Raw genomic sequence first — 25,446 nt, forward strand, 5'->3', positions numbered from 1 at the left:
AACAGCTTAGAACTCCATTTATGATCCCGCCCGCCTACAAAGCACCTGTAAAACCGACCTTGTGGTCAACGTCATCATCACCCCACGATCGGGAATCTCAGCTTATTACCAGTTCAATCACCACCAGGGCGTGAGGACCCTGTTTGCGGGGGCGAACTTGTAGGATTTCGATTACACACACCGCCATAAAATCTTTCCCATATCCCCCTTCATTAATCCTCATTTTACAAGCTAGAAATTTAATACTCTGCCCGCTTAGGATCGGGGAGGAGAGAAAAAACAAACGAAAGGAAGGGTGGGTGATTCGAAGGGGGGAAAAAAAAAAGCAACAATCGTCGAAAAAGAAGGACCCCTAAAGAAAATCCGAAATAGAAAACCCAAAACGTCCAAGAACAAAAACAACCCAAGACAAGAAACACAACAAACAAAACAAAACAAACAAATCGAAAACCTACAAAAAAAGATGGCGTCTCGCCCATCTCGCCAACAACCCACAGCCTCAGCGCCGGCGGCGAGCCGGACGCAGACGGAAACAACAACCCCCTCACAAGACCAGCAGCAGCCGGCACAGGACCACCCAACCCCCTCGATACAGCCGCAGCCGGCGATCCTCCGACTCCGGGGCGTTCGCGCGTCGAGCGGGCCGTCTGTGCGCTGGGCCGAGGGCGTGGTGGACAATGAAGGGCTGGGGAGGAAGTCTTCCAAAGGTACTACTTTCTTTTTTTTTTTCTCTCTCTTCTTTTTGCTGCTTGTGGTTCATGTCAGCTCTCGCTTTTTGCAGTTCTTTTACTCGATTTGCTAACAATAAAAAAAATAAAATAAGTCTGCTGCATCTACCACCCAACCAAACCGGTAGGCGAATCCTCCGACGAGTCTTCATCCTCGGATTCGTCATCCGACTCTGACGACTCGGGCACCGACAGCGACGACTCGACCCGCGGCAAGGGCAAGAGGAAACATCGCAGCGGCGGCGGTGGGGGAGGCAAGAAACATCACGAAGGAGGAGGGGACTGTCACGGCCATACCCACGACCACGGCAGCGGAAGCGGAAGCGGAGGTAGTGGTGGTGGTGGTGCTCGGAAAAAGAAAAAGAAGAAGCGCACCCCGAGTCCAAACGCCTACGAAAAGATGCCCAAGGTCAAGCCCAGGGCGACCGCTCCTGATGGGGGCGGGGCGCCTGGTGCATCGGGATCATGAGTTTTTTTCTTTCTTTTTTGCTTGGTGGGGCGTTTATTGCTGCTGTTGCTGCTGCCCCATTCTTTGTTCTTTTTTTTTATTTACTTTCTACTTTTAGAACCAGGTAGATTTTTCCATGAGCGCTTGCGTTTCTTTCTTTTTTTTTCTTCTACGCGGGGTATTGAAGGGGGGCGCGCCAGATGAAATCACGGCTTGGGTTCGGACTGTCATGGGCTGCCCCTTCGACTGGTAAGCGGGTAATGGCACTCATCTGGCACTTGATGATTGTTGCCGCGGCTTTTTATATTGCGGGTATGATTGTTTTTTTTTTTTTTTTTTTTTTTTTTTTTTTTTTTTTTTTTTTTTTTTTTTTTTTTTCTCTGTATTTTATCTAGTCTAGAGACTTCTTGTACGGAGCCAGGCGTTCTGGATCAGAAAGGTTGAAATTTTTGCCTACCTACTTTTGGGGCTTACGAATTATTTAAAAGGGGCGTGCAGTGGAAGGGAAAATATAATATAATCAACAAACTCATTAGCGGCTGTTCACCTAGGTATGTATTATGTTGTACCCATCCACCTTGGTATGTATCGACCATGAACCACAAACAACGTCAAGTCGATTCACATGTACACACCCAAAATGGTCCCTACACAATAAAAAATCAGTACATGCAATAGGGCTGAATGATTTTTGCTCGCTAGATATGACAGACGCTTCTTCATTTATTCCACCCCGATGAAAGGGGTTCTTGATACTCCTCCCCCTTCGCCTCAGTCTTATTTAGTATACCAAGTGAGGTACTGCTAAAACATCCAACCCCGGACGCAATCCAAAGGGCTCTTTTTTTCTGCATGGTTTTGTGCAAAAAGAAAACCATGATTACCCCATTTGGTCCTCATAGAAAAAAAAAAAGAACCGGAAAACGAAAAAGAGAAAATACCAATGTACATAGATGGGCAGTAGATATTACATCCTCCTCCCGTTCTTGCTTGTCGTCATCCTTTCATACTGTTTGTCCAGTATGTTAAACCATATCTTACAGCTGGCTATATCCGTCAAATTGGGCTGGCGGCCGTGGCATTGAGCGTACTAGGCACCTGCTTCCGCACAAGACCTCTCCTACCCCCTTGCTCAGCCCTCGGCACGCCCTGAATCGCCCTCGGTTCCTTCATGAGTGTCGGGTCCAGCTTGGTAGGCACCCGTGTGATGACAGACCGGTAGTCGCCGGGGAACTTGGCGTTGGGAAATGGCACAGACGCCGTCCGCCAGATGTGGTCCGACGTGTCGCCCAGGTAGCCCGCGACCTTGGTCAGCCTACCTGGCCCGCTGTGCACTCCCAGCGAGGCCCCGTGCGACACGCGGATCGTCGAGAGCCTCGACAACGTCCCCATGGTCGGCCGGCCGCGCGCCTTCTTGGCAAGGAGAATTTCATCAAAGAGCCGAATTTGCGGGTTGCTCGGTGGTGAGCGTTCACGTTCATGAACGAACTCGTTGAAAGCTACAAGACGCATTAGTCAATATCTCCTTGGTCGACTTTCATCCTTTCCGGTGTCAGGAATTTCTACATACCTTGTGTATCCCTCATCATAACGGCATAATCCTGTTGATCGTAGGGCAAGCTCCTGATGAATCCAGCCATGTCAAACGCATACAACTGGCCGTTCGCCTTCTGCTCCCTGCTCGGCCGCCCCAGATGTTTGCGGTATGTGTACAGCAGACTCGCCAGGCAGCGGACAAAGGCAGCGCGAACCCTCTCAGCGTCAAAGGCAATTGGGCAGACAAGGCAGGCAACGCCCAGGCATCTTCCGTGGGAAACGCACCCACAGCCTGCACACTTGAAAGTGTCATCACTCTCGCACCTTTCATCGCAAACGTCGCACGTAGTCGAGGTGGACGCCCTAGGTGTCCAGTTAAAGCAGTGACCCTCAACCCACACCGTCGTGTCGGTACTTGTCACTGGTTGCACCAGCATCTGAGGCATGACCGTGCTGGCAGCGATGGTGCTCTGCGCGTACGTCGATGGTGCGTACCCAACACCAGGGCCACCATAAGAGGATTGCGAGTCAATACTGATGGCCGATACCGACAGGCTCGGGTTGTGGCCTCCGTTGAGCACTGGCAAGCTAGGCTTGTGGAGCACGCCACCGTTCCTGACGTCAAGTCCAAATGAGGAGCTACGCCTAGAGCGATCGTCAAAATGGGTCGAGCGCTTCTCACGGAGCGTCGTCGGCCCGGCTGCAAAGCCCGAGTCACTGCGTGAAACGGGCGTCGTGGGCATTGGTGGAAAATTCATGGAAATCGGAGACAACGATGCAGGTGGGCTGGTCTTGGTTGACATCGAGGTGGTCGGCCGTTCCGACCGGCCCTGCTCATGTTTGGAGCGAAGGAAAGCGTTGAAAAGAGGAGGTTGTGGCGGACTGGATAGGTCAGGCTCGCCGAAACTTGCCGAGTTCTGCGACACCCACCGGCCCAAGCTTGACTTGGGCGGCGTCGAGGTGAATAGGGATTGGTTCTCGACCGAGAAGCCATCGTATGGGAAAGCTTCGATGGCATATGGGGGAGGTCCTGCCTCTACGCCGTACCTCAAGCGATGAGCAGCAGCCACCTGTAATAGTGCAACTAGTTTGCGGCGATGTTGACGAGGCAGACGCACCGGCTGAGCAGTCGCATCTATAGTGTCCTTGTCAAGGTCCACGAGGACGTAATCATCGTCGGGCAGCTGGATATTCTCGTAACGTTTCTCGATGCCGACTATGTAAGGACAGGGAGCGTCGAGAGCTTGGAGCAGGCGAGCTGGTAGCACTGGAATAAAGACACTAGCCCATTTCAATGGGTAAAGCAAGCTGATGAGAGCGTGGCATGCAAGATGAAGCATTGCTGTATGTTGTGACACAAAGATGATGCGAGATTCCGACATGGCATACTCGAACAGTGCCACAATGTTCTCCAAAGATAAGCAACGGAACAGCGCGTATAAATCGGTGCTTCGTGAGCCTGGCAGCTCATTGTCAGCTTCGTTGCGGGCATATAGTCGCAGCTCTCTTACGCCCAGCTCAACCTGCGTCTTGGAGCTTATTGGGCTGAACGCCTCGGTGCAGAGGTTGACAACATATCGCTCTAGGGGCTGCCATCTGCCCACCCTCGGGGAGCTAGGAGGTACTCGAAGCACAGCGCCGTCCGTCATGGGAACCACAATCGCCCTGAGCCACTCCTTCCAGAAAGACACCTTGGAAGCATCGCGGCCAATGATTCCGTATGCCCTCGGCGACCAAAGACCGCTTTCACCAGCAGTGAGACCGTCGATCTTAGAGGCCGCACCATGTCGAAGGGGCCTCAGCATCTCCGTCATCAGCCCAATCTTCTCCTCGACCGCGCTGATCTGGTCATCTAGATTTTCTCTAGCCACAGAACCCGAAGTCACCAGGGGAAGCTGGGCAAGAAGCTGTGAAAGGTTTGCCCTTTCTGCAGCCAGCCTCACGCCCAAGCTTGCAGCCAGTTCCCGCTCCTCGTTCGACATGTGACTTTGACGCCATTGTTCGCATTTCTGCTCAATCTCCTCGGCCACGTCGGCTTTGAGAGCGGTCCATACCGTAACCGCCACACCGTAGATTTTGCTACCGTCCTCCGACGTCATGGTGAAGCCGTGCCAGGTTGATCGGGGCCTGTCATCCGATGATACGATTTGTATATCGTTCGGAAAGGCAAACATTGGCACGTAGTCAGGGAACCGTCCCCTACGTGCCAGTTCGTCCGAAGCATCTCTTGGAGGATATCTGTCGAGTAATGTCGGCTCGAATCGTCGTTTCAATGGGTGCATGTTCGGGTCGGTATTGAGCGGTTCCGGAGGGGGGATGACCGAATTGTAGTTGCTCAGTCGCTTCGCGGTCCGTATCGAGGCAGCTGGTTGGCGGTTCGCTATCCGTGTTAGTCAAGAACTATTCAAAAAGATGAAGACTATGTACGGGGGTATATTATAGCAAAATGCCCCAAAAGAATATTTCAAACTCACATGCTGGTCTGGGAGCAGTCGGCTGCCTCCGCATGCTATTCATGTCCCTAAAACTGATCTTGCGGCGAATGCTTCCCTTGATGCTCTTGAGTGGACTCTTTCTCCCATTCTCAACCTCCTCTGCCTTGATCCTCTCGGTTCGTGGGTTGACCATGGGCGGACGCGATTGCAACTTGGCGCCGGCACTGAACGACAGATCGTCAAGAAAGATCTCCCGCTCCGAGGCAAACTTGAGCAGTGCTTTGTCAAAGTCAAACTCGGGCACGCCGTTGGGGTTTCCATTTTGATTGGCAGACGAATTCACAGGAGGGACGAGACGGATAGTAGCGCTGCTTCGGTTGCTTCGTGTGTTGCCGTCATCATCAAGATGGCTAAAGTTCAGGTGGACAGTGCCATCCTGTGAGATTTTAGACAAGCGACTGGTCGAGTTGTGGCGTGAGTGCCTGGCAGAGGCCGTAGGTGTAGATCGGGCCTCCCTTTCGTTGCTGGCATTGCCGGCCGACTCGCCCTCGCCGTCTTCGTTTATCGTCTCGTCGAAATTCGGGGATGAGGGCAGCGAGGAATCGCCGTACGAGATGTTCTCAATCCCGGCGATCCAGAAGTAGTCGGCGAGGGGGGTCGACGAGTTGTCCATGTCAACACATTTGGTCCGATCCGGTCCTATCCGTGAACGAGTCGAAGATGCACTTCGTAGCTGTACGTTGGTCGACTGACGGGATCCACTTGTCTTGACTCTTTGGCGGCTAAAATGTGCCTATGCTCTGGTTGGGAAAGGTGGTGTCCTTGCTTTTCCTGTCGTCCCTCTAAAGATTTTGTTGTTCCCCCGGGTGAAGCTCCGAGATGTCCTATTGAAATATAGACTTTCTGTTTCCCCTTGGTCCTCTGTATGTTGTATATTCAGGGGGCGTTGGCTTCTTCCATGTGTTTTTGGAGGTCAATACCTTTTTTTTACCATCCCTTGATTCCGCTCCTTGGGTGTTCCCTGTCTCTGTGTTATGATGGATTTCTTCTCTTCCCCTGTTTGCTCCCGCAACCCTCCAAAAAAATGAAATAAAAAATTAAACCAAAACCCAAGAAAACACTCCCAAGAGGTTGAAAGATCCTGGAAGTTACCGCCGGATGGCTTGCATGCAAACCCTGGTATGACAAAGATACTCTCAGATTAGGAGATGTACCGTATCAGACGTAAGTCCCGGACGACCTAACTGGCAGCGGGGCGACGAGGGGCAAACTAAAAAGTGACTTGAACGTTTTGGTGCGTGAAATGGGCGGCAGGGGAAAAAGAAAAAAAAAAGTGACCAAAAATAAGAGAAGCAAAAGAAAAAAAAAATACACAAAGAGATAAGGCCCGGAGAACGAGTAGGTGAGGCGTGCAAAAGGTGGAGAGGAAAAGATTCCAAAGCAGTCCAGTCCACAGGCGGATCAGGCACAAGGTGTGTGGTCTCCACGAAAACCCAGCACTTGACAGTTTGGGTTGCAGGGATTCTCGCTATCCGGCAAAACCAGCCCGGGTTTAGTCTAGCACTAGCACCAGATAGAGAGGGGTCGATGGCACCTGGCATGGGACAACTAGCGGTGTTGTATTGACCCCTGATCCTGCCTGATTGATGATGCTTGTGATTTGGTTTTTGGTCGTGAACTGTGAGAGCAGGTATCCGTCTCGGTAGACGAGTGAGCCAATCTTGGGCAACACAAAGATAAAAGAAAGAAAGAAAAAAAAGAGAGAAAAAAAGAAAAATAACTTCGTAAGAACATATCATGGCTTTGTATACGATAAAAGTTGGAACCATAGTAGTCCCTTGTAAGCTTTTACTACTGTACTAAGTCTAGGTACCCAAGGCAAGGAAGCCACGTGCGATTTGCTTTGTGCTTCTGGACCTACTGTATGGCAGTTTGTGATGCTCCATGCGAAAACCGTTCATCCCACCTTAGGTACCTTAGGTTACCTACTGTATGTATGTACATCTACTATAAATTGCTTTCTATTTGTCAATCTTGTTTGGGTTTCGTAAAGTTATTAAAGTCCAATCTTCAGGAGCAGGTCCGAAGTGCAGGTACGAGGCAGGCACATCACCGATAGGCAGCTAACTCTAACTGTCCTGAAATGCAAGGGACGAACGATGCGTTCACACGCCCCAGTAACTTACCGGTACGGTACTGACAGACCTTCTTTTTTTTCTCTCTCTCTCTCTTCTGAACGCATCGTCTGCCTATACTTTTTAGACGTTATTTACCCCCTGATCCCGGCGCTTACCCCTCCTTTTTTTTTTCACTCGGCTCCCCCCACCCTTTCACTTGTCGCCCAGTTCTGTCTGTCGATGGCGATCTCTTTTTTTTTTTTGCCCCCAGTTGCTAATACTACTAATTCCAACAAACTTGCTGCCGGTAGACCGCATAAATTTCATCCCATCTGCCAATGCACAATGCACGCAACAGTCAGACCCCTGCGGAATCAATTTTGAATTATTTTTTGTTCACTCATTACAGCTGATTTTCGGGCTTAAAGCAAATGGAGATAACCGTGGAGCCCGTCGAATGATTCTTGCCTTCTGAAGCCTCCAATCCCTCTCAGACCCGCGCCGCAAAAACAAATACGACGTAGGATCGCAAAAGGGGTTTCCGCCCCCCCTGGTCCCCATCCCCGTACCAAACTAAGGCAGTTAGGCAGGTACTACGTAGGTAAGTCTGGTACGCTAGAAGGTATTTTGTTAGTAAAGTACTGTAATAGAAAGAAAATCTATCACATTCATTTGTCCATACCGGTACTTAGGTACGTGTTAGCTTCGAGATATGTTGTCATTATGGGCCAAGGCTCTAAAAAAAAGGATTGTACCGATATCCGTGATTTGACGTCCCTCCAACTCTAACTGAATCAATCCTAAGCTCGGGAGATGCTCAAATCCGTTCCGTTGGCCACCCATCGGCTCGGTACACTACTCAGGTGGGTACCTACTGTTCGAATGTACATACATTGCAAGTGTTTATTAGTCCTAGAATAGAACTCGGGCTTAGTTTTATTGCTTCGTACCATTAATTTGGGTTCTGCGCCCTTGATGGAGCCCATCTGATGCAGCTCCTTGTAATATCAGGTACAGGAGGGAACGCAGCATCTACGCCTTACGCCAAACAAGCAAGGTAGAGAGGGAGAGAGAGAGGGAAACAAAAATATGCGAAAGTACAAAAATTGATGTCCACGACGCAGGCTACCATCGGAACCGGAAAGGTCATCTTGTCGAAACCTGATTTTAGGCCTCCAACGTCCAACCGTCAAACTGCATTAGCTTCCGCATTTTTTTTTTTTTTTTTTGCTGCGGGTGTACGCGCCGGCCCTACAGGGCAAGGGGTTAAAGGGAGGACTAACACGGCATAATTGAGAGTGTTAGAAACAAAATAAAAACAAAAAATAAATAAGTTAAAATCCCGAAACAGGCCGTGCGGATCGTGGTTGTGCTGCATGACCTCGATCTCTTTTTTTGCTCAGCCCCTTCTCCCTTGCGTTTATGTGTATGTGGTTGATTGTCATTTGCTTGAAATGGTCAGTTTATACATGCTGTGTACCAAAACCAAACAACACAACAAAACAAACCAAGAAAAAACAAAGTCTGGTTTCCCAGTCAAAACATGGCAACACCACCACATCAAAAAAAAAAAAAAAAAAAAAAAAGTCTCGCCTGGCCACCTGTCTTTCAACGAATTAATTACCTACGGCAGTGGCGCTACCCTTCCCGGCGTTTCCAAGGGTTACACGACCTTGTCTAGAGTCTAGGTCTAGTTTAAATCGCTTGGTTGTACTCCCCGAAACACTCCGGCTGGTCGGTTACATACCTTGGTTGCGTAGGTACCATTTCCCCCTCATTTTTTCTAGGCGCCTACGGAACAGAGAGAGAAAAAAAAAAAAAAAAAAAAAAAAAAAAAAAAAAAAAAAAAAGCCAAGGCGATGTAGGCAACATTCTTTACTTTTCTTTTTTTCTTTCCTGTGGAATTAGGGCTCATTCGAGTTCGCTTCTTGCCCAATCTTAGGGGTGCTTTTCGGGTACTCCGAGACTGGCACACACAGTACGCATCTTGTTGGAAACCTGGTAGCAATCACAAAAAAAACAAAACAAAAAAATCCGTCTTGCTCAATCCGTGGTAAAACAGACAGAAAAACGTAGCCCGTGTTGAATATTTGAGCAGAGGAAGATAGACGATCGTCATCACCGGCTGCCCACCTTCATTAATTACAGGCACGGCTAAACGAAATCACCCATCAAACCTAGTGCCCAACTTGCCAGTAGACAGAAACCCCCGACTACCCATCTCGCCTCTCCATCCCACCCCGAGCACCCCAAACACTATCTTGCCATCCACAACCTCGCACTCGGCCCCTGCCTCCTGCACCACGAAGCAGACCTGCTCAACCTCGGAGGGATGCAGGACGGGCTTCTGCCGCTCGTCCACGTCCCAGTTGCAATCTGTGTACACCAGCCCGGGTTCCAAATCCAACACCACCCGCTCCAGCTGTATGGCGTCCTCGCTGCAGTTCTCCAGCTGCGCCTCCAGGACCCACTGACGCCGCCTTCGTAGTTGTGACTGTTGCTCCTGCTGCTGCTTCTCCTCCTCCTTATCCCCTACCGACGATGACGAGCAGGCCGTAGCAGCCCCAAGGCCGCCAGGCAGCGGACTAACCTTTGTCCGCACAATCAGCGAAGACTTGCATATGAACTGATACAGCTTCCTAAACGTGCGCGTGCGGCCGCTCGTCTCAGTGGCCTCGTAGTAGCTGACCGTGACGGCGAGCACGTGATTCCCCTCCTCCTTGAGATCGAACCGCACGATCCTCTGCAGCGTCTCGCCCTCGCGCAGATCGACGCCACCGTCCTCGCCACCACTACCACCACCACCACCAACATCCTTGGGACCCAGGTCTAGCTTGGTGACGACGCCGCCCGCGCTCCCGGGCGTCTTCATCTCCGCCTCGATGCGCACGTCCCGGACCTGCCGGGCGGCGGTGCCATCTGGCACGTCGTGGTTGGCGCACAGCGTGCAGCTGAACGTCTCGCCGACGTACGCCGACCCAAACGACGGCGGCAGGTTCAGGATCGGCGACAGGATGAACGGGTCCGGGTTCGTGCCATCCGGGGAGCTGTACGCCAGCGACGCCGGGTGCGAGCCCGCGCCTGCTGTCGGCTGGGTGCCCTCTGGCGACTTGATTGGGTATTGGGCCACCAGTGAAGGGCGGGATAGCCTTTATTTTTTTACCCTGTTGTTAGTACGGGAGGGTTTCGTTTCTTCTTATTTTGCTACGTTCACACCGGGAACCACAGAACCACATGATATCATTCACCTCTTACCTCAGGACCTTGAGTGAAATGGAATGGGGTTCCTTGATGACATCTTGAGGGAATCTTTGGTGGCTCATTGCGTCAAGGGATGTTTGCTGTGCCTATGAACCTTGCTAGCGTATGATTTACGAACCGATTCTCACTGATTTTTTTGGGTGAAGATAAATGTCAGGCGTTTATTATTAGCAAAGAGAACAAGGTCAAGGTCAAGGTAACATTTGGAAATACGAAGCTGTTAATTAATTGTTTCTGGAAATCGGTTTGCATCCCTGCTAGCTGCTGAGATAGCAGGATAGGTACCCAAACACTGGCACCCTTAACTGAATTGCCCCACTCCAGACAGATCGTAAGCCGATCTGGCGTTGTGCCACTTCTGTCTGCTGGGTCGCCTACCCTGCATGATATATGCTTTTTGATTCTACGCAGGCGCAAAAAGCAAGTACCTTGGTCGCTCGTTCCCGGCAATTGAGAATACGACAATGAGGAGAGTCTGGAACGCCCCTCTCCCTATTGATTTGCTCGTGTGACACTGGCTTGGCCGTTTAGTTGCTTTGCCGCCCCGTGGAGGCAATCGAATAAACAAGCTCAATCCCAGAAAAAAGAAATGCCGCCTCTCTTCCCATAGCACGTGTACAAAGTATTTGAATGTCATGTACGAGTAAAAGAGTACATTCAATCTGCTGCTCTAGTTCACATTCAATTAAAGTCCCTTCAACCAGGGGGCAACTGGCTGGCGTCAACAATGTCATCGGCCTCCTTGATGAGGGCTTCCTCCTCATTAGGCCCATACAGGGGTGACCGCGGCAGTGCCATCAGACCAGTCCTCGCAGACTCAAGAATGCCAAATGGACCAATCAATTTGAGGAACGAGTCAATCCTCGAGGGTTTTGCGGACCTAATCAAATAGTGTTAGTGTATCTGCAAAAAATGACAGAGAAGACAAATGAACAGGTGTTTAATACTCACAGCTCAACAATGCAGCTGTTGGTGCTAATGTCCAAAACCTTTCCACCAAACTGGTGCGTAAAGTACGTGATGCTCTTCAGGTGCTCATGCTTGTGGCGCAAAGCCTCGCTGGCGGCCAACCTGCTCGGGTGGAAGTCGGCCGCTACCTGCTCCAAGGTCTGCTCGCCCTCGCTGGCGGCCGAGACGTCGGCGTCGGCGCTGGTGATCTCACGGTGGTGGTCCAGCAGCTCCTCAAAGTATTCCTGACCCAAGATGTTGACCTTGGCCAGGAGGAGCTCCCTCTGGACGAGCGGTGAGTCGGTGTAGTCCAGGACGGCCCAGACAGGGACGAGGTCCTCCAGCTGCCGCCTGGCCTGCTCGACGACGCCGTCCTGGCCCGTGAGCACAATGGTCATGCGCGACAGGTCCACGACCTCGGTGCTGCAGACGACGAGAGAGTCGATGTTGAACCCGCGGGCGGCGAGAATACCGGAAACGCGGGACAAGACACCGGGCTCGTTCTGGACGAGGCAGTTGAGGATGTGCCGCTTGGGAGGCGCCGAGGACGGCACGGGTGTCTCGTAGAGAATGTTGGAGACGGCGGCCTGGGCAGAGGACCAGGCGGGCGGAGCGTCGCTGGTCGGGAGCGGCGCTTGACGGCGGCGGAGAGCCTTGTAGGCGATGGCCGACGTCGAGCTACTCGAGGTGTGTCTAACGGCGGCCGTGGGTCGGAGTGCCGCGGCGGTGGCGGCGCGCCATGTCGACGAGAGCAGGCCGCGAGAAGCCATGCCTCTTGGATTATGAAAATTTGTTTAGGCTGTGCTCTTTGACGTGTAAGCCTCGTTTTCGCGATCAATTGACCTGTTGGAAACGATGTAACGTGACTCACGTCGACGAAAGGATCGCTGTGATCTTTTCTTTTTGTTTCCGGAGAGGAAAGAGTCAATGGGTCGAATTTAATTGATTGTCGGGTTTGGATCGCCGATAGCGGAGCTGAGGTGGTATCAGGCTTGACAGGCTAGACTCTGGATTCTAGACCTAGTCTAGTTCAAGCCGTTTCTAGACAAGCATGAACGCACGCAAAAGAAAGCTGCAAAGTACGGTGATTGCCCAATTCTGTTTCTAAAATCCTTTTCTAGAACTGGTCATGGTTTGAATGCTCAACAGCATGTTATTTTCTTTTTGTTCTGACGAATTCGAGTAGGCTAGGCTAGTAACAAAGCTGCATGGCCAGATTTCAGGTACCCGTATACTGACTAAATCGAGAATGTATTCCAATGAAAGCTGGACCCCTTGATAGCTACAGTGGGTCACTTTTACTTCAATTGCATTGCACTTGAGGTGAAATGTTGGCTAAGAGCTTTTGTGTTTGCTCCAGCGTCCCAAGCAGCAGAAAATCTAGTACTTTAGGAACGGAGATGAATACAGCTCAGCGCAAGCCTTGTAGTCCAAATGTATAAGCCAAACCTTAAGCACAGTCGAGTCAGATAAGCGCAGTGTAAAGGTCACAATTTTACTTGAATCGTTGCTATCTAAGACAAAATCCAGAGTAACACGCGTGCTAAGTTTCAATTTGTTGATCATGGTCCCGAATTGACCCAGGTATCTCGGGTACTTCTAGTAGTAGGTGACTTTGAACCTGAAATAATATTGTGACTGGACTTACCGACTTCAGTTGAGACTGCTCGGAGCTCCACGATCATAATCCCCACCCACCCAATCCTGCCGAAAATAAATTCCTAATTTTGGCTTAGCGCAGTCCCCACCCGCGGAGCTCGCTCACCAAAGAAGTTTCCAATTTTTCCAGACGCGCTGCACAGCCCATAGCAGTGTGCAGCAAATCACTTGAAACCACATCATCATCCTTACAACAAAGTCAGACTTCCGTCAGGGTGCCTGTCGCCTTTTCCGTAAGAGAGGAATTCGAGTTCACCAACGGTCCTGGTCAAAAATTTGTACCGATACGAAAGCGGAGGGTCGGGTCTGCATTGCAACCAAACAACAGTCAAAGTCAAAAACACCATGGCCGACGCAGAGCCCCGTCCTAAGCGTTCGCGCTTCGACCAGACCGAACCGGAACCTCGTAGGACTTCGAGGTTCGACCGACGCTCCCGATCGCCCCCCTCCCGAAAATCCGAGCCAGGACGCGACCGCAGTCCTCTTCCCCGCGCCGAGGACGAAGCAAAGAAGAGCGAGGAACCTTCTACCGCTGCTCTGGATCCTGCCGCCGCTGCAGGTCTGTACCTACATTTCCGTCATGGCTTCCCTGTCTATCGTGATAGTGCAATATACTGACTGGCACTCCCTTAGCTGCCGCTGCCGCCAAAATCAATGCGCAGCTCCAAGCGCGCAAGGGCGTTCAAAATGCCGACTCGGCCCCGGCCAAATCGGCGTCCTCTACAGGCCCGATCACGTCAGCAAGCTCGGCGGCCAAGATCAACGGCGAGATGTATGTCGCAGACGGAGACTATATAAAGGATATCGAAGTCAACGACCTTAGGAATCGATACCTCTTGACCAAGAGCGCCACGCAAAAGATGGTAAGGCATAGTCAACTGGGACAGGATGCGAAAGACGTTCATGGAGCTGGACTGGCTATTCCGTTTGTGGGAATATTCTGCTTACGCGAAACAAGCGACAGCTCACAAAAAACCCTCTGTGGCATCTGCTGACCCTATCGTGCTCGATCTAGATCAAAGAAGAGACTGGTGCCGGTACGCCCCGCCTGCGCCCCTGAACCGTTTTAAGCTACGTTTTGTTGGATGATCGTTGACCAAGCCTTTTTCGCCCAAAGATGTCACTACTCGAGGAAACTATTACCCGGACAAATCTATGTCCACCCCAGCGGTAGGTTTTGGACCAAGCTCCCAAGACTTTACTGCATGCTTTCTCTGTGTGTGTGTGTGTGTGCCGAGACTGACATAATGATTCATGATCAGAACCCGCCGCTGTATTTGCATGTGACCAGCACTAGCAAGGAGGGACTCGAGGCGGCCGTTGCCAAAATCGAGGAGCTGATGAAACAGGAGCTTCCACAACTCGTCGACGAGCGCAGGTTCCGACGGCGTGAAGAGCCCGTTGTTGAGCGTGACGAGTATGGCAGGGTAGGTCCTCCAGGTCTCATGTCTCTTGGCATGGTCTCGACTAACCTCGTTTTGCAGCGCAAATGGCCCGAGGAACGTATTCCCATTGGTCTTGAGCCCATTCCCGGGTTTAACCTTCGCGCCCAGGTCGTCGGCCATGGAGGTTCGTACGTCAAGCACATCCAACAGGAAACTGGTTGCCGAGTACAGATTAAAGGTCGTGGATCTGGCTTCCTCGAAACTGCCACTGGCAGGGAAAGCGACGACGAAATGTTTCTCCATGTTGCGTAAGTATATTTGCCTATGTAATTGCAATTCTGAGCTGTAGTGGCTAACCTGCAATCCAGTGGCCCTGATCCCAAAATGGTAGAGAAAGGCAAGGAGATGTGCGAGGACCTTCTCGCCTCTGTGAAAGAACAGTACGAGGAATTCAAAGCCCGACCGCCTCGCTTCAGTGGAGATAGGTTTGGAGGTGACCGCTACAATGGTGGCGGAGATCGTCATGGAGGTGGTGAACGTTACGGCGGAGACAGACGTGGAGGGGACCGCTACGGTGGTGACCGGCATGGCGGTGACCGCGGGCATCAAGGCTACGGCGGTCATGGACATGGACATGGACGGAGTCCCGGCGTTCACGGTGCGCCCAGTGGTCCTAGTGGTGGTCATGGAAACCAGGGCATTTTCAGCCCCGGCGGAGCTGCGGCATCCCCGGCATCCACTGCCGCAACTGCTGCTCAGGCGACCCCGGACTACTCGGCTGCCTACGCGCAATACTATGGCGGCCAAGATCCGTATGCGGCTTATGGTGGATATGCTGCGTAAGTTCCTCTCATACTAACTAGACGGCAATCATGAGCTAACCACAGTGATCTCTAGGTACGTACAAATGTATCAGCAGTACTACGCTCAAGCAGGACAACAAGGTGCCACGGCAGCTGCCCCTGGCGCGCCGGGCGCTCCTGGCGCCTCGTCGACGCCTTCGGCAGCCCCTCCGCCCCCTCCCAGCGATGCGGCACCGCCACCTCCTCCGCCACCAAGCGCAGCTCCTCCGCCTCCGCCGCCCGGTCCTCCAGGGGCGAGCGGTGGATACAGTGCTGTAAGTAAATCTTAATCGTCTTGCTAGCTTCTTTTGCTGACGTGCATGCATATCTAGGTACCTCCGCCACCCGGTTTGTAGCGCACCGCAGGTTGGTAGTTGCGATTACCTAGGCCTGGCGGTGGGCAAACCGTATTTTTTTTTTCAATGAAAGCAGAAGCCAACAAAGAAATTCTGGGTGTAAAATAATTTGATTCGACCGATGAAGCATTATCTGATTGCATCAACTGACTGAGTATCGAACTCGATTATGATTCGTTTGCTTGTCTCGGAGACAAAGGCTGTGAGCTACTTCACAAGGGCCAGCCATCAACTGGGCTCGTTGAATATTTATATGAAGGAAAAGTTCATCAAAGATACTACACCGCGGATGGGCAGGTTGGTTTCAAGAGGGGATCACAGAGTCCCGTATATTTGGTGAAAGGGGGTTTGGACTGGGGTTGTTAATGCTTAGCCGATGAAAAGTTTGAATGAAGCGACTCTGGGACTGCAAAAACTGTCACCTGTTTTGGTCTGAGTGTTTGTTGATTCTGAAAGTAGACAGTAAGATGAAGGTCATGAGGATCCAAGACTGCGTACCTTGGGGATCACTGCTTTGCAGATAATTGGCCCATCGATTCAGGCGCACCTAATCAACCTTGATCGATATGTTTTATTTAGCAGCATATGCACGCAGCCGACCACGCTAGGTTCTTTTACTTTTTAACTCTTTTCTCTACAGCGAAATCACTTTTTTCATGGTTGCAACTTTGCTTGTTTTGACTCATCAGATTTTCCCCTTGTTTACCACAAATCCCTCGAGGGCAGCTATGCGTAAGCAAAGCAGGATTGGTTAGTAAGAGACCAGCGTAAAAAATAGAAGTAAATGAACAAAGGAAATTTCACATACCAACAGCAGCCCACAGCCTGTTCTCGGCCTCCTCAAAGACCAGCGACCTGGGGCTGTAAAAGACCTCGTCGGCAACCTCCTCAGGGTGGCGGGGCAGGCAGTGCATGAACTTCCAACCCTCCTTGGCGCCGCCGCGCTTGGCGAGGTCGTTTGTGATTTGGAAGCCGGCAAAAGCGGCGAGGCGCTTCTTGGTCTCGGCCTCCTGGCCCATCGACACCCAGGTATCGGTAACGAGTATGTCGGCGTCCTTGACGGCCTCCTCGGGGACGGTGGTCTCGGAGAGAGAGCCGCCGGAGCCGGATGCCTTGGCGGCGGACTGAATCAGCGTCCTCATGTTCTCGGGGATGCCATAGCCGGTGGGAGAGGCCACGGCGACGTGGCAGCCGAGCTTGGCGGCGCCGAGGGCGAGGTCGAACAGCACGTTGTTCGAGTCGCCGATCCAGGCAATCTTGAGACCCTCAAGACCTAGAGAGCTTGGTTTAGAGGAAGGGTGGTGGGAGTGGATGGTCAGGAAGTCGGCGATGGTCTGGAGAGGGTGGAAATCATCCGACAGGGCGTTGATAACCGGGACGGACGAGTGCTGGGCCAGACCTGCCACGTCCGAGTGGGGTCCAACGCGGGCAACCATGCAAGAGGTCATGGAGGATATCACTGTTGAGGTGTCTAGAAGTGATTCATTGACCTATTGGATTTATATGGTGTTTAGTGTCTTGTGTTGAGCTGTTCAGGGGTATCACGTGATTCTCTCGACGATTGTGTGAGTCAAAAGAAACAAAAACGACTCATAAACATACCCCAAGTTGAATGTCGTCCTTGCCCAGAAACATGGGATGACCGCCCATCATAGCAACCGCAGCCTCAGTCGACACGCGGGTACGGGTGCTGCGCTTGCTGAACATCATGGCGACAGTCTTGCCGGTAAGAGACTGGGCCAGATGAAGCGGCGCGCCCGCGCCCGACTTGACGGCATGCTTGTGAGCGGCGGCGGAACGGACGAGGGTTGTCAGCTCCGCAGGCGTCAGATCGGCTATCGACATGAGATGTCGGGGGGAGGCCGAGGAGGAGTACGCCCGGGCACCATTGCCGGACAATGCCCTGTTGATGGCACGAAGGGTTGACGGCCTCATTGTGATTGGGTGAGCTGACTGATGTGATGTTCGGTGAAGGAATGTACTGGTACCCGTTGGAGCTGTTGCCCTTGGCTTTAGTTTCGAAGCTGGACTTGTGCCGAGGCTGCAGCTAGACTCTAGTCTAGATCTAGATGTTAAGTACCTAAGATAGATGGATGCGCAAAGCAGAGTTGCTGTACACCGCTTGCTCCAGACTTTTTTTTCCTCTTAGTTTTAGTTTTTCAGTCCAAAGTAGCACCTGATGACCTCCAATTGAACCCTGAGCGATCTCGGATGAGCTACAAAAAAGGTTCTGTGTCGACTCGGACCAAACCCAACAAGCAAGACAGCAACAGCGATGGTACTTATAATCTACCTCAAAGATGTGTCATAGGCTTGGCTATACCTTGTACTTGTTAAGTAGTATGGATGCTTAGCTAAGGTTCAATTGCAGAATGACTCTTTAAAGCTCAACAGTTGACGATGCGAGTCGGTGGATCACGCGCCCCGCTAAGGCGAATGTGGTGGGTCAGGTCAGGCACGCTGCATCGGCCGGCGCAGCAGCTCTGTCGCGCATCCCCACCTTCTCTACTATAGTAATGGATGTTGTTCGCCGCTTCGGAACCCTTTTCCAAGGTCTCGTTCCCGCACCCACCTCACTTTACTACTGAACTTGTCCGGCTGGCCCACGTCATCACTTTCATCAAAAGACAAGCCAATCCTCCGCTTCGATTCATTTAACTCCTTGCGGCCATCAGCAGCGACCGATCTATTTCCCCTCAACTTTATTTCCTATAACTGTTGTTCGACGAAACCCTGAGCTGCTTCTGGAGATGCCAACAACATAACGTGCCAAGCCTACCCGGAACTCAACTTTGAACCCTCAAAATGTCCGCCGATTCGGAGAGTTCGCCTCTCCTATCCACGACCGACGTCCGATCGTCAAATATGGACTCTTCATCAGCCAACTCAACCCACGAGACAACTCCGCTTCTTTCCAGCCCCGCCGCCGGCGCCCGCTACGATGGTGATGCAGACGCCGCATCCATTTCGCCCTCTCTTGCGTCGCAGGCGACGTCAACGAAGCGCTCACGTCCGCGATGGCCGTCCATAATCGCAATGGCTATATTGGCCATGCTCGCCGTGATAATCATATTTGTCGCGTTCTTCGTCCCCGCTGCGGTCGAACAGTACGCCAAAGAGGCCGCCGTCCTTGAGCCTACGAGCTTGTCCTTGGAGAGCATCACTTCGGATGGAGTGAGGGCAAGGATTCAGGCCAACTTCCGCCTAGACGGTTCGCGCGTCAAGGATGACGGCACTCGTAGGATCGGTCGGCTTGCCACATGGGCGGTGCGGAAGCTGGGGACTGAGGAAACCAAGGTCCAGGTGTTCCTGCCCGAGTTCGATGGCATGCTGCTCGGGACTGCGGCAATTCCGCCGCTAGTGCTTGACCTTGTGGATGGACACATGAACGCTGTGGACTTTGTCGCCGACTTGGTGCCCGGTGATGCCGACGGCATCCGCATGCTCGCCAACCAGTGGTTGCGCGGGAAGCTCGAGACTGTGCGGTTCCGTGGCAAGGCGGATCTACGTCTCAATTCTGGTTTCCTCCCTCTCGGCTCGCATACTGTTACCGAGTCGCTCGTGATCGAAGGTCAATACCTCTACGATTCCTTTGCGTCCCTGTATTTTGGAGAAAAGTCTTTCTTCTAGGTCACTCAAGAAACATTGACCATACGCTTCTTCTACCACGTGATATACGAGGCTCTTTGCTGATTCTTTAATTTGTAGCGAACAAACTTCCTGAAGTTCCTCAGTACAACATAACGAAACTCACATTCCAGGATATTGATTTTCCGGCCCGTGGCACGCGCGGTATCGCCGCTGATGTGGCTTTGAATGCCTTCAACAGCTTTCCATTCCAGTTCGACATTCCGGAGCTCGCTTTCGAGGTCATGGTCCCCAACTGTGCTCAGTCGGACCCTTACATTCTCGTCGCTGTCGCTACCACCCGAACCGTTCACGTTAAGCCAAAATCAGAGGTTGTCGTTGAGGGCCGCGGAATTGTCGAGACCCTACCAGAAGCTCTGACAGCTGCCTGTCCCGACTCCAATTCGTCACCACTGGACCATTTGCTTGATGATTTCCTCAGTGGTGATACTCCGACGGTGTACGTGAGGGGTGCACAGAAGCCTCTCCCTGATACGCCCGGATGGATTGCCGAGATCTTATCTAGCGTCACGGTTCCAGTTCCATTCCCGACTTCGGGCTTTGACAGCCTGATTCGGGAGTTTGCTCTCAACGATGTCCACTTCAGCCTGCCAGACACGGACGACCCAGAATCTAACCCCAAGGTTTCGGGCACTATCCTTGTTTCAGCTGCTCTCCCATCGGAAATGAACTTTGAGGTCAACGTGACCAAGATTCGTGCCAATGCCGACGTATACTTCCGTAACAGGAAGCTCGGTGAACTCAATGTCGACGAGTGGCAACCGGCCAATTCAACCCAAGAACCTGCCACCGACAAGCGCGAGGCTAGACTGCAGATTGAGTCGCGCATTGTCGACGCGCCGCTCAACGTGACAGACGAGGATGTACTGACCGATGTCATCCAGAGGCTGTTTATGGGAGGCAGCCCGGTGCAACTCGATGTCAAGGCCGCCGTGGCGGTCCAGGTGCATACCGCTCTGGGTGACCTTACGCTTAAGGACATTCCTGCCGAGGGCAAGATCCCTGTAAAACGTCCGTCTTTGTTTCGATAGAGTCAGTTACCTGAGATGTGGCGCTATGCTTTCCTCTTTCTTGATCTTGTCCAGTTCATCTGCGGCGCCGGTTGGGTTCCATAAGCGACCCAGAAAAGGATTCAAGACTAACTGGATTCGAGTAACACAGCGTTGCCAAAGGGCACTTTTGGCAAATTGAAGCCCAAGATTGGCCAGCTTCAGATCACGGACACGACATACTCGTCCATCTCGATAGACGCACTCGTCAACATTACCAACCCGACACCCTACACGGCGAGCATTCCATTTGTCACGGTTCATGTCGTCAGCAATGGTTCAATCGTGGGGGAGGCTACTGCAGAGAACCTCGTTGTCGGGCTGGGGGAGAACAACATGCTCGCAGTCAAGGCCAAGTGGGCGCCCTCGCACGGGGGCGACAAGGCGGCGGTTGATGGCCGCAACCTCATCTCGGGATTTCTCTCGGGCTATAACACAAGCATCACACTGCGCGCGCACGAGGGCAGCATTCCTGGGCAACCCAAACTCGGGCGTGCGCTTTCTCGGATTGATCTCAACGTCTCGGCCCCTCACTTGACATTGCCTCCAAAAGAGGGCGGTGGGGATTCTAATGAGGATGACGAGCCACCGCACTTCATCCGGGAAGCGACATTTCACGTCTTCTCATCAACGGCGTCATTCACGCTGCTTTCGCCACTGCAGAACAATGTTTTGTACATTGAGCACATCAATGCGACGGCCTACTACAACCACACGGATCCTGTAGGGACAATTCGCCATGACCTACCATTTGTTGTTGGGCCTGGGGAGTCGGTTACTCCCCGTCTGCCTGTTGAATGGCGGCTAGGCTCGGACGGTTACGACAAGATCCGCAGCGCGCTGGGCGGCAGCCTCAAACTCGATGCCAGAGCGGTCGTCGGTGTCAGGCTCGGAAACTGGAGGGAAGAGGTTTGGTATGTTGGACGGGGTATTGGGGCAAATATCAGAGTATAATAGTGACGGGGTTTTATCGTCGCAGATGCCTACTATTGCGGAAATAAGCGACAGATTGGCGTTACTTGGAGACGGCGTTGATGGCAAGCCTTTTGTTTATTCTCTTTTGTTTGGGATTATAGAAAGGATTGGGAAACAGTACACATAACTTTATAATATATACATTTGGAACCTGCGAGGGTATTTCCCCCTTGGTCTGCAGACTCATGCAACCCCACTATCAGTCATAAAGCAGTGTTGAACAGAGATTAGTCGAGTGGTTTTCATGGGAGCATTGGGCTGGTTCTTTTATGATATAGGGGTCTTTTGTGCTGAACGACTAATACCGACCAGGAGCATCTAAGGAGCGTCTAAGGAGCAACTAACAAATGCATGCAGATCAGAAGCTTGGAGAAAATAAATTCACGAACCCGTTCAACCGTTGGTTCTTCGTCATTTGATTTGCGCACTTGCTGCAAAATCCCACCTCAAACCCCACTTTGATCTCCACCAAAATTTCTCTTGTCGGAGCTCCCAAACCCGGACTGATTAGAATTTCGCCTTTTTTTCGCAAATCATTATTTTTCCACGTCCCTGGTTCACCCCCGCCCGCCGGGACATTTTCACAAACACCAACATACACACACACACACACATCCCCCCCTCCGCCCTTTCAAAATGGAGACGACAGAAAGGCAAAGAACGGGCTCGATACCCGGGCTCAAGGAGCAAGCCAACGGGGCGCTCGCGATCCGGGATGCGCGCACGACTCTCAGCTCCAAGGCGGACCAGGCCAAGAAGAGGCGGCAGAAGCAGGCGCAGCGGCAGTACGGTCGCGGGGCCGGGGTGGACGTGCGGTCGATCAAGAACAAGAAGCTGCGGCGGACGCTGGGGCAGCTGGAGCAAAAGTATAAGGACGCGGCGCTGGAGGCCAAGGACGCCGAGATCCTGCACGAGAACGAGGCCGGGTTCCTGGAGCCCGAGGGCGAGCTCGAGCGGACGTACAAGACGCGGCAGGACGACATCACCCAGGGCGTCGCCGTCGAGACGGCCCAGAAGCGCTTCGACTTGGCCCTCGACGGCTTGGGTCCGTACCTGTGCGACTACACGCGCAACGGGAGGGAGCTGCTGATTGGGGGCAGGAAGGGTCACGTCGCTACGTTTGACTGGCGGGAGGGGAAGCTGGGCTGCGAGATACAGCTCGGCGAGACGGTCAGGGACGTCAAGTGGCTGCACAACAATCAGTACTTTGCCGTGGCGCAAAAGAAGACGGTTTACATCTACGATCGCAACGGCGTGGAGTTGCACAACTTGAGGAAACATATTAATGTCACGCACATGGAGTTTCTGCCATATCATTTCCTACTCTGTACTGCCGTAAGTCGCCTGTCATGTGTTTGATGTTTATTCGAGAATTGGGGGAGTCGAGGTGTTGCTAACATTATATCACTCACTACCTTGAAACAGAGCGATACTGGCATGCTCAAATATCAAGACACATCAACCGGCCAAATCGTGTCGGAAATAGCATCAAAACTAGGCCCAACACAATCACTTGTACAAAATCCCTGGAACGCCATTCTGCACATGGGCCACAACAATGGCACCGTGACGCTCTGGTCACCAAACTCATCCGACCCCCTCGTCAAGCTCCTGGCTCACAAGGGTCCCGTGCGGTCATTAGCGATAGACCGGGAAGGCCGTTACATGGTATCAACGGGCCAGGACTCACGCATGGCAGTGTGGGACATTCGCATGTTCAAGGAGGTCAACAACTACTTCACGCGGGCGCCGGCGTCCTCAGTGGCCATCTCTGACAACGGCCTGACGGCGGTCGGCTGGGGCACGCATACAACCATCTGGAAGGGCCTCTTTGACAAGAACGCGGCGACGCAAGAAAAAGTGCAGAGCCCATACTTGACATGGGGAGGCGAGGGCCGGCGTGTGGAGAGGGTGCGCTGGTGCCCTTTCGAGGACGTGCTCGGCATCGGGCATGACGGCGGCTTCTCATCCATCCTGGTCCCCGGCGCCGGCGAGGCCAACTTTGACGCGCTCGAGATCAACCCGTACGAGACGGTCAAGCAGCGGCAGGAGAGCGAGGTCAAGTCGCTGCTCAACAAGCTGCAGCCCGAGATGATTGCGCTCGACCCCAACTTTGTCGGAAACCTGGACCTGAGGTCCGAGGCTCAGAGGCGGGCGGAGCGGGACCTCGACGCGCCTCCCGAGGACATTGCCGACGAGATCCGGAACCGCATGAGGGGCAAGAACAGCGCACTGAAAAAGTACCTGCGCAAGCAGAGGAAGAAGAACGTCATCGACGAGAAGAGGCTCAAGATCGAGGAGATGTGGAAGGAGCAGCAGGACAAGCGCGACGAGAGGCACAAGGCCCAACAGGAGGAGTTGGGGCCGGCGCTGGCGAGGTTTGCGAGGAAGGAGTGAGGGGTTTTCTTTGGGAGTTGGCAAAAAGCAAAAATGAAAATAAAAAAAGATACCCCCGCCCAAAAATTACGGTGCATTCTCGGAGGCATAAACGGTGGTGTTTGCTGGTAAAAAATCCCATCGTTGAGAAAGTGATGCCTTTTTTTCTGGTGAAACCCCGTATCCTCTATATGGTATCTTTGTCTATGTGAACAAGCGCAATGTAAACCTTTTTTTAAGTTTTGTTTTTTTTTTCTGCGCAAATCCTTGGGGCGCGGCGGCCGCAAGTTTTAATGAGGCGATTCCTGTTCAAGGCTGATGACAGCTGCGCGTTTGCCCCTCGTAAAATTCCAGTTCCCAAGGCAACAATACCAAGATAGCTCGCCAAAACGCCCTTTCGCGACCTTTGATAAAGAGTTTTCCACCCTAAAAGAAAACTCATAAAAAAAACATCAAACTTTTTTTTTTTTTTTTTTCATTTACCCCAAATCGATCAGACAGCTCACAACAACTTGAGCTTTCCCGTAATCTGATCGACCAGACTCTTGGGGGCGGGGCCGACGCCCAGGACTGTCATGCTGCCGGCGGCGATCTGGGTCCTGCCGGCGTCGTGAATGGCCTCGGCCGTGACGCCCAGGCTGCGCGCGACGCCCTGCAGCTCCTCGAGCTCCTCCTGGCTCTTTACCTGGACGGCGATCTTGGCCTGGCCCATGCGCTCCCAGCGGCGGAGGAGGCGGGCCGCCGCGTCGGATTTGGTTGCGGCGCGGCTCAGGACCTTGTAGCAGGCTAGGGTCGCGTGGGAGCATTGGGCGGCGATTTTGCCTGTTGTGCGGGAAGGAGGTGTGGGTTAGTATTTATTGCGGAAGCAAAAGAGAGCAAATACAGAATGGAGAAAGGAAGATGAAAAAAGGGAAAAAAAAAAAAAAGTGCCGACTCACCTTTGGTCATGCCCAGATCCGTCCTCACCACCAACACTAGCTTGCACTCCTCCTTCTCATCCGTACCAGCGTTGACCTCTCCCGCATCCTTGGCTTGACCGCTTGACTTCTTGTCCTTCTTCCCCGCCGCCGCAGTCGCGCGCAGACCATCCCTCCTGTCGGCCTCTGCGCCGTTGCTCCAGTTGGGAGCGTGGTCGAGGATGGTGTCGTCCTCGTCAATGTCGGACTCTTCGCTCTCCTCGGGGTCGCGAAAGTTGCGGCGGCGCTCCTCGGCCAGGTCGGGCGACACGAGGTAGCCGCGGATGCTGTAGACGCCCAGCAGGAAGCCCGAAACGAGCGCGACCAGGCTCGTCGACAGTATCACCGTCGACGAGTACTTGTCTGCCGATCCTAGTGCTGTGGCCATTGCGGCTACGGAGGGAAGCAAGCGGTTTTGGGGGAGGCCCGCGATTTTGCTGCAACTTTTTGTTTGTGGTGTGTTTGTGTTTGTTGGAAGAAGAGTTGTGGCGTTTTCGTTGTTTACTGAAAAGAAACTGTTTCAAACGGGTTGTTTGAACCCAGGTCTGGGGTACCTTGGGAGTTGTAGCTATTTCGAGTCAATTTGCTAATGAGGAGAGAGATGATCAATGGTAGGCAGCTCTGCAACCTTGGCCGGAATTTTTTTTTTTAATTTTTTTTCCCTTGGGGTTGACAGCTGGCTGGTAAGGTAGGCAAGTCGAGTTAAAAGGATGCCAAGCTGCGGGAA

At 52.6% G+C, this 25,446-nt stretch overlaps 9 protein-coding genes across 9 annotated transcripts; 4 read left to right on the forward strand and 5 right to left on the reverse strand.

Annotated features, from left to right (window-relative positions):
* The first annotated feature begins 315 nt into the window (after window positions 1–315).
* Window positions 316–1,546, forward strand: PgNI_08134 (uncharacterized protein). The gene is made up of 2 exons (XM_031128134.1): window positions 316–707; window positions 824–1,546. Exons 1-2 carry the CDS (start codon window positions 464–466, stop codon window positions 1,195–1,197), a joined length of 618 nt encoding a protein of 205 aa, XP_030978530.1. The 5' UTR covers window positions 316–463; the 3' UTR covers window positions 1,198–1,546.
* A 309-nt stretch (window positions 1,547–1,855) lies between these two features.
* Window positions 1,856–6,911, reverse strand: PgNI_08135 (uncharacterized protein). Its single transcript, XM_031128135.1, has 3 exons — window positions 5,187–6,911; window positions 2,747–5,092; window positions 1,856–2,675 (listed from the first exon to the last, which is right to left on the reverse strand). Exons 1-3 carry the CDS (start codon window positions 5,818–5,820, stop codon window positions 2,233–2,235), a joined length of 3,423 nt encoding a protein of 1,140 aa, XP_030978529.1. The 5' UTR covers window positions 5,821–6,911; the 3' UTR covers window positions 1,856–2,232.
* Window positions 6,912–9,428: 2,517 nt separating this feature from the next.
* PgNI_08136 (uncharacterized protein) lies at window positions 9,429–10,716 on the reverse strand (the record flags this gene model as incomplete). The annotated part of the gene is made up of 2 exons (XM_031128136.1): window positions 10,520–10,716; window positions 9,429–10,413 (listed from the first exon to the last, which is right to left on the reverse strand). The coding sequence occupies exons 1-2, from the start codon at window positions 10,585–10,587 to the stop codon at window positions 9,429–9,431; spliced, it is 1,053 nt and encodes a 350-aa protein (XP_030978528.1). The 5' UTR covers window positions 10,588–10,716.
* A 28-nt stretch (window positions 10,717–10,744) lies between these two features.
* PgNI_08137 (uncharacterized protein) lies at window positions 10,745–12,363 on the reverse strand. Its single transcript, XM_031128137.1, has 2 exons — window positions 11,477–12,363; window positions 10,745–11,405 (listed from the first exon to the last, which is right to left on the reverse strand). Exons 1-2 carry the CDS (start codon window positions 12,241–12,243, stop codon window positions 11,222–11,224), a joined length of 951 nt encoding a protein of 316 aa, XP_030978527.1. The 5' UTR covers window positions 12,244–12,363; the 3' UTR covers window positions 10,745–11,221.
* Window positions 12,364–13,290: 927 nt separating this feature from the next.
* Window positions 13,291–16,188, forward strand: PgNI_08138 (uncharacterized protein). Its single transcript, XM_031128138.1, has 8 exons — window positions 13,291–13,691; window positions 13,766–13,995; window positions 14,148–14,169; window positions 14,250–14,302; window positions 14,395–14,825; window positions 14,886–15,356; window positions 15,415–15,634; window positions 15,692–16,188. The coding sequence occupies exons 1-8, from the start codon at window positions 13,478–13,480 to the stop codon at window positions 15,713–15,715; spliced, it is 1,665 nt and encodes a 554-aa protein (XP_030978536.1). The 5' UTR covers window positions 13,291–13,477; the 3' UTR covers window positions 15,716–16,188.
* A 28-nt stretch (window positions 16,189–16,216) lies between these two features.
* Window positions 16,217–18,054, reverse strand: PgNI_08139 (uncharacterized protein). Its single transcript, XM_031128139.1, has 3 exons — window positions 17,318–18,054; window positions 16,524–17,205; window positions 16,217–16,441 (listed from the first exon to the last, which is right to left on the reverse strand). The coding sequence occupies exons 1-3, from the start codon at window positions 17,648–17,650 to the stop codon at window positions 16,401–16,403; spliced, it is 1,056 nt and encodes a 351-aa protein (XP_030978535.1). The 5' UTR covers window positions 17,651–18,054; the 3' UTR covers window positions 16,217–16,400.
* A 233-nt stretch (window positions 18,055–18,287) lies between these two features.
* On the forward strand, window positions 18,288–21,559 carry PgNI_08140 (uncharacterized protein). The gene is made up of 3 exons (XM_031128140.1): window positions 18,288–19,286; window positions 19,424–20,374; window positions 20,525–21,559. Exons 1-3 carry the CDS (start codon window positions 18,521–18,523, stop codon window positions 21,364–21,366), a joined length of 2,559 nt encoding a protein of 852 aa, XP_030978935.1. The 5' UTR covers window positions 18,288–18,520; the 3' UTR covers window positions 21,367–21,559.
* A 396-nt stretch (window positions 21,560–21,955) lies between these two features.
* Window positions 21,956–23,902, forward strand: PgNI_08141 (uncharacterized protein). The gene is made up of 2 exons (XM_031128141.1): window positions 21,956–22,722; window positions 22,813–23,902. Exons 1-2 carry the CDS (start codon window positions 22,024–22,026, stop codon window positions 23,782–23,784), a joined length of 1,671 nt encoding a protein of 556 aa, XP_030978936.1. The 5' UTR covers window positions 21,956–22,023; the 3' UTR covers window positions 23,785–23,902.
* A 151-nt stretch (window positions 23,903–24,053) lies between these two features.
* PgNI_08142 (uncharacterized protein) lies at window positions 24,054–25,429 on the reverse strand (the record flags this gene model as incomplete). The annotated part of the gene is made up of 3 exons (XM_031128142.1): window positions 24,702–25,429; window positions 24,270–24,585; window positions 24,054–24,189 (listed from the first exon to the last, which is right to left on the reverse strand). The coding sequence occupies exons 1-3, from the start codon at window positions 25,105–25,107 to the stop codon at window positions 24,054–24,056; spliced, it is 858 nt and encodes a 285-aa protein (XP_030978933.1). The 5' UTR covers window positions 25,108–25,429.
* Between the last annotated feature and the right edge of the window lie 17 nt (window positions 25,430–25,446).

The sequence above is a fragment of the Pyricularia grisea genome, assembly GCF_004355905.1.
Source record: "Pyricularia grisea strain NI907 chromosome V map unlocalized Pyricularia_grisea_NI907_Scaffold_6, whole genome shotgun sequence".
In the NCBI taxonomy this organism is placed as follows: domain Eukaryota; kingdom Fungi; phylum Ascomycota; class Sordariomycetes; order Magnaporthales; family Pyriculariaceae; genus Pyricularia; species Pyricularia grisea.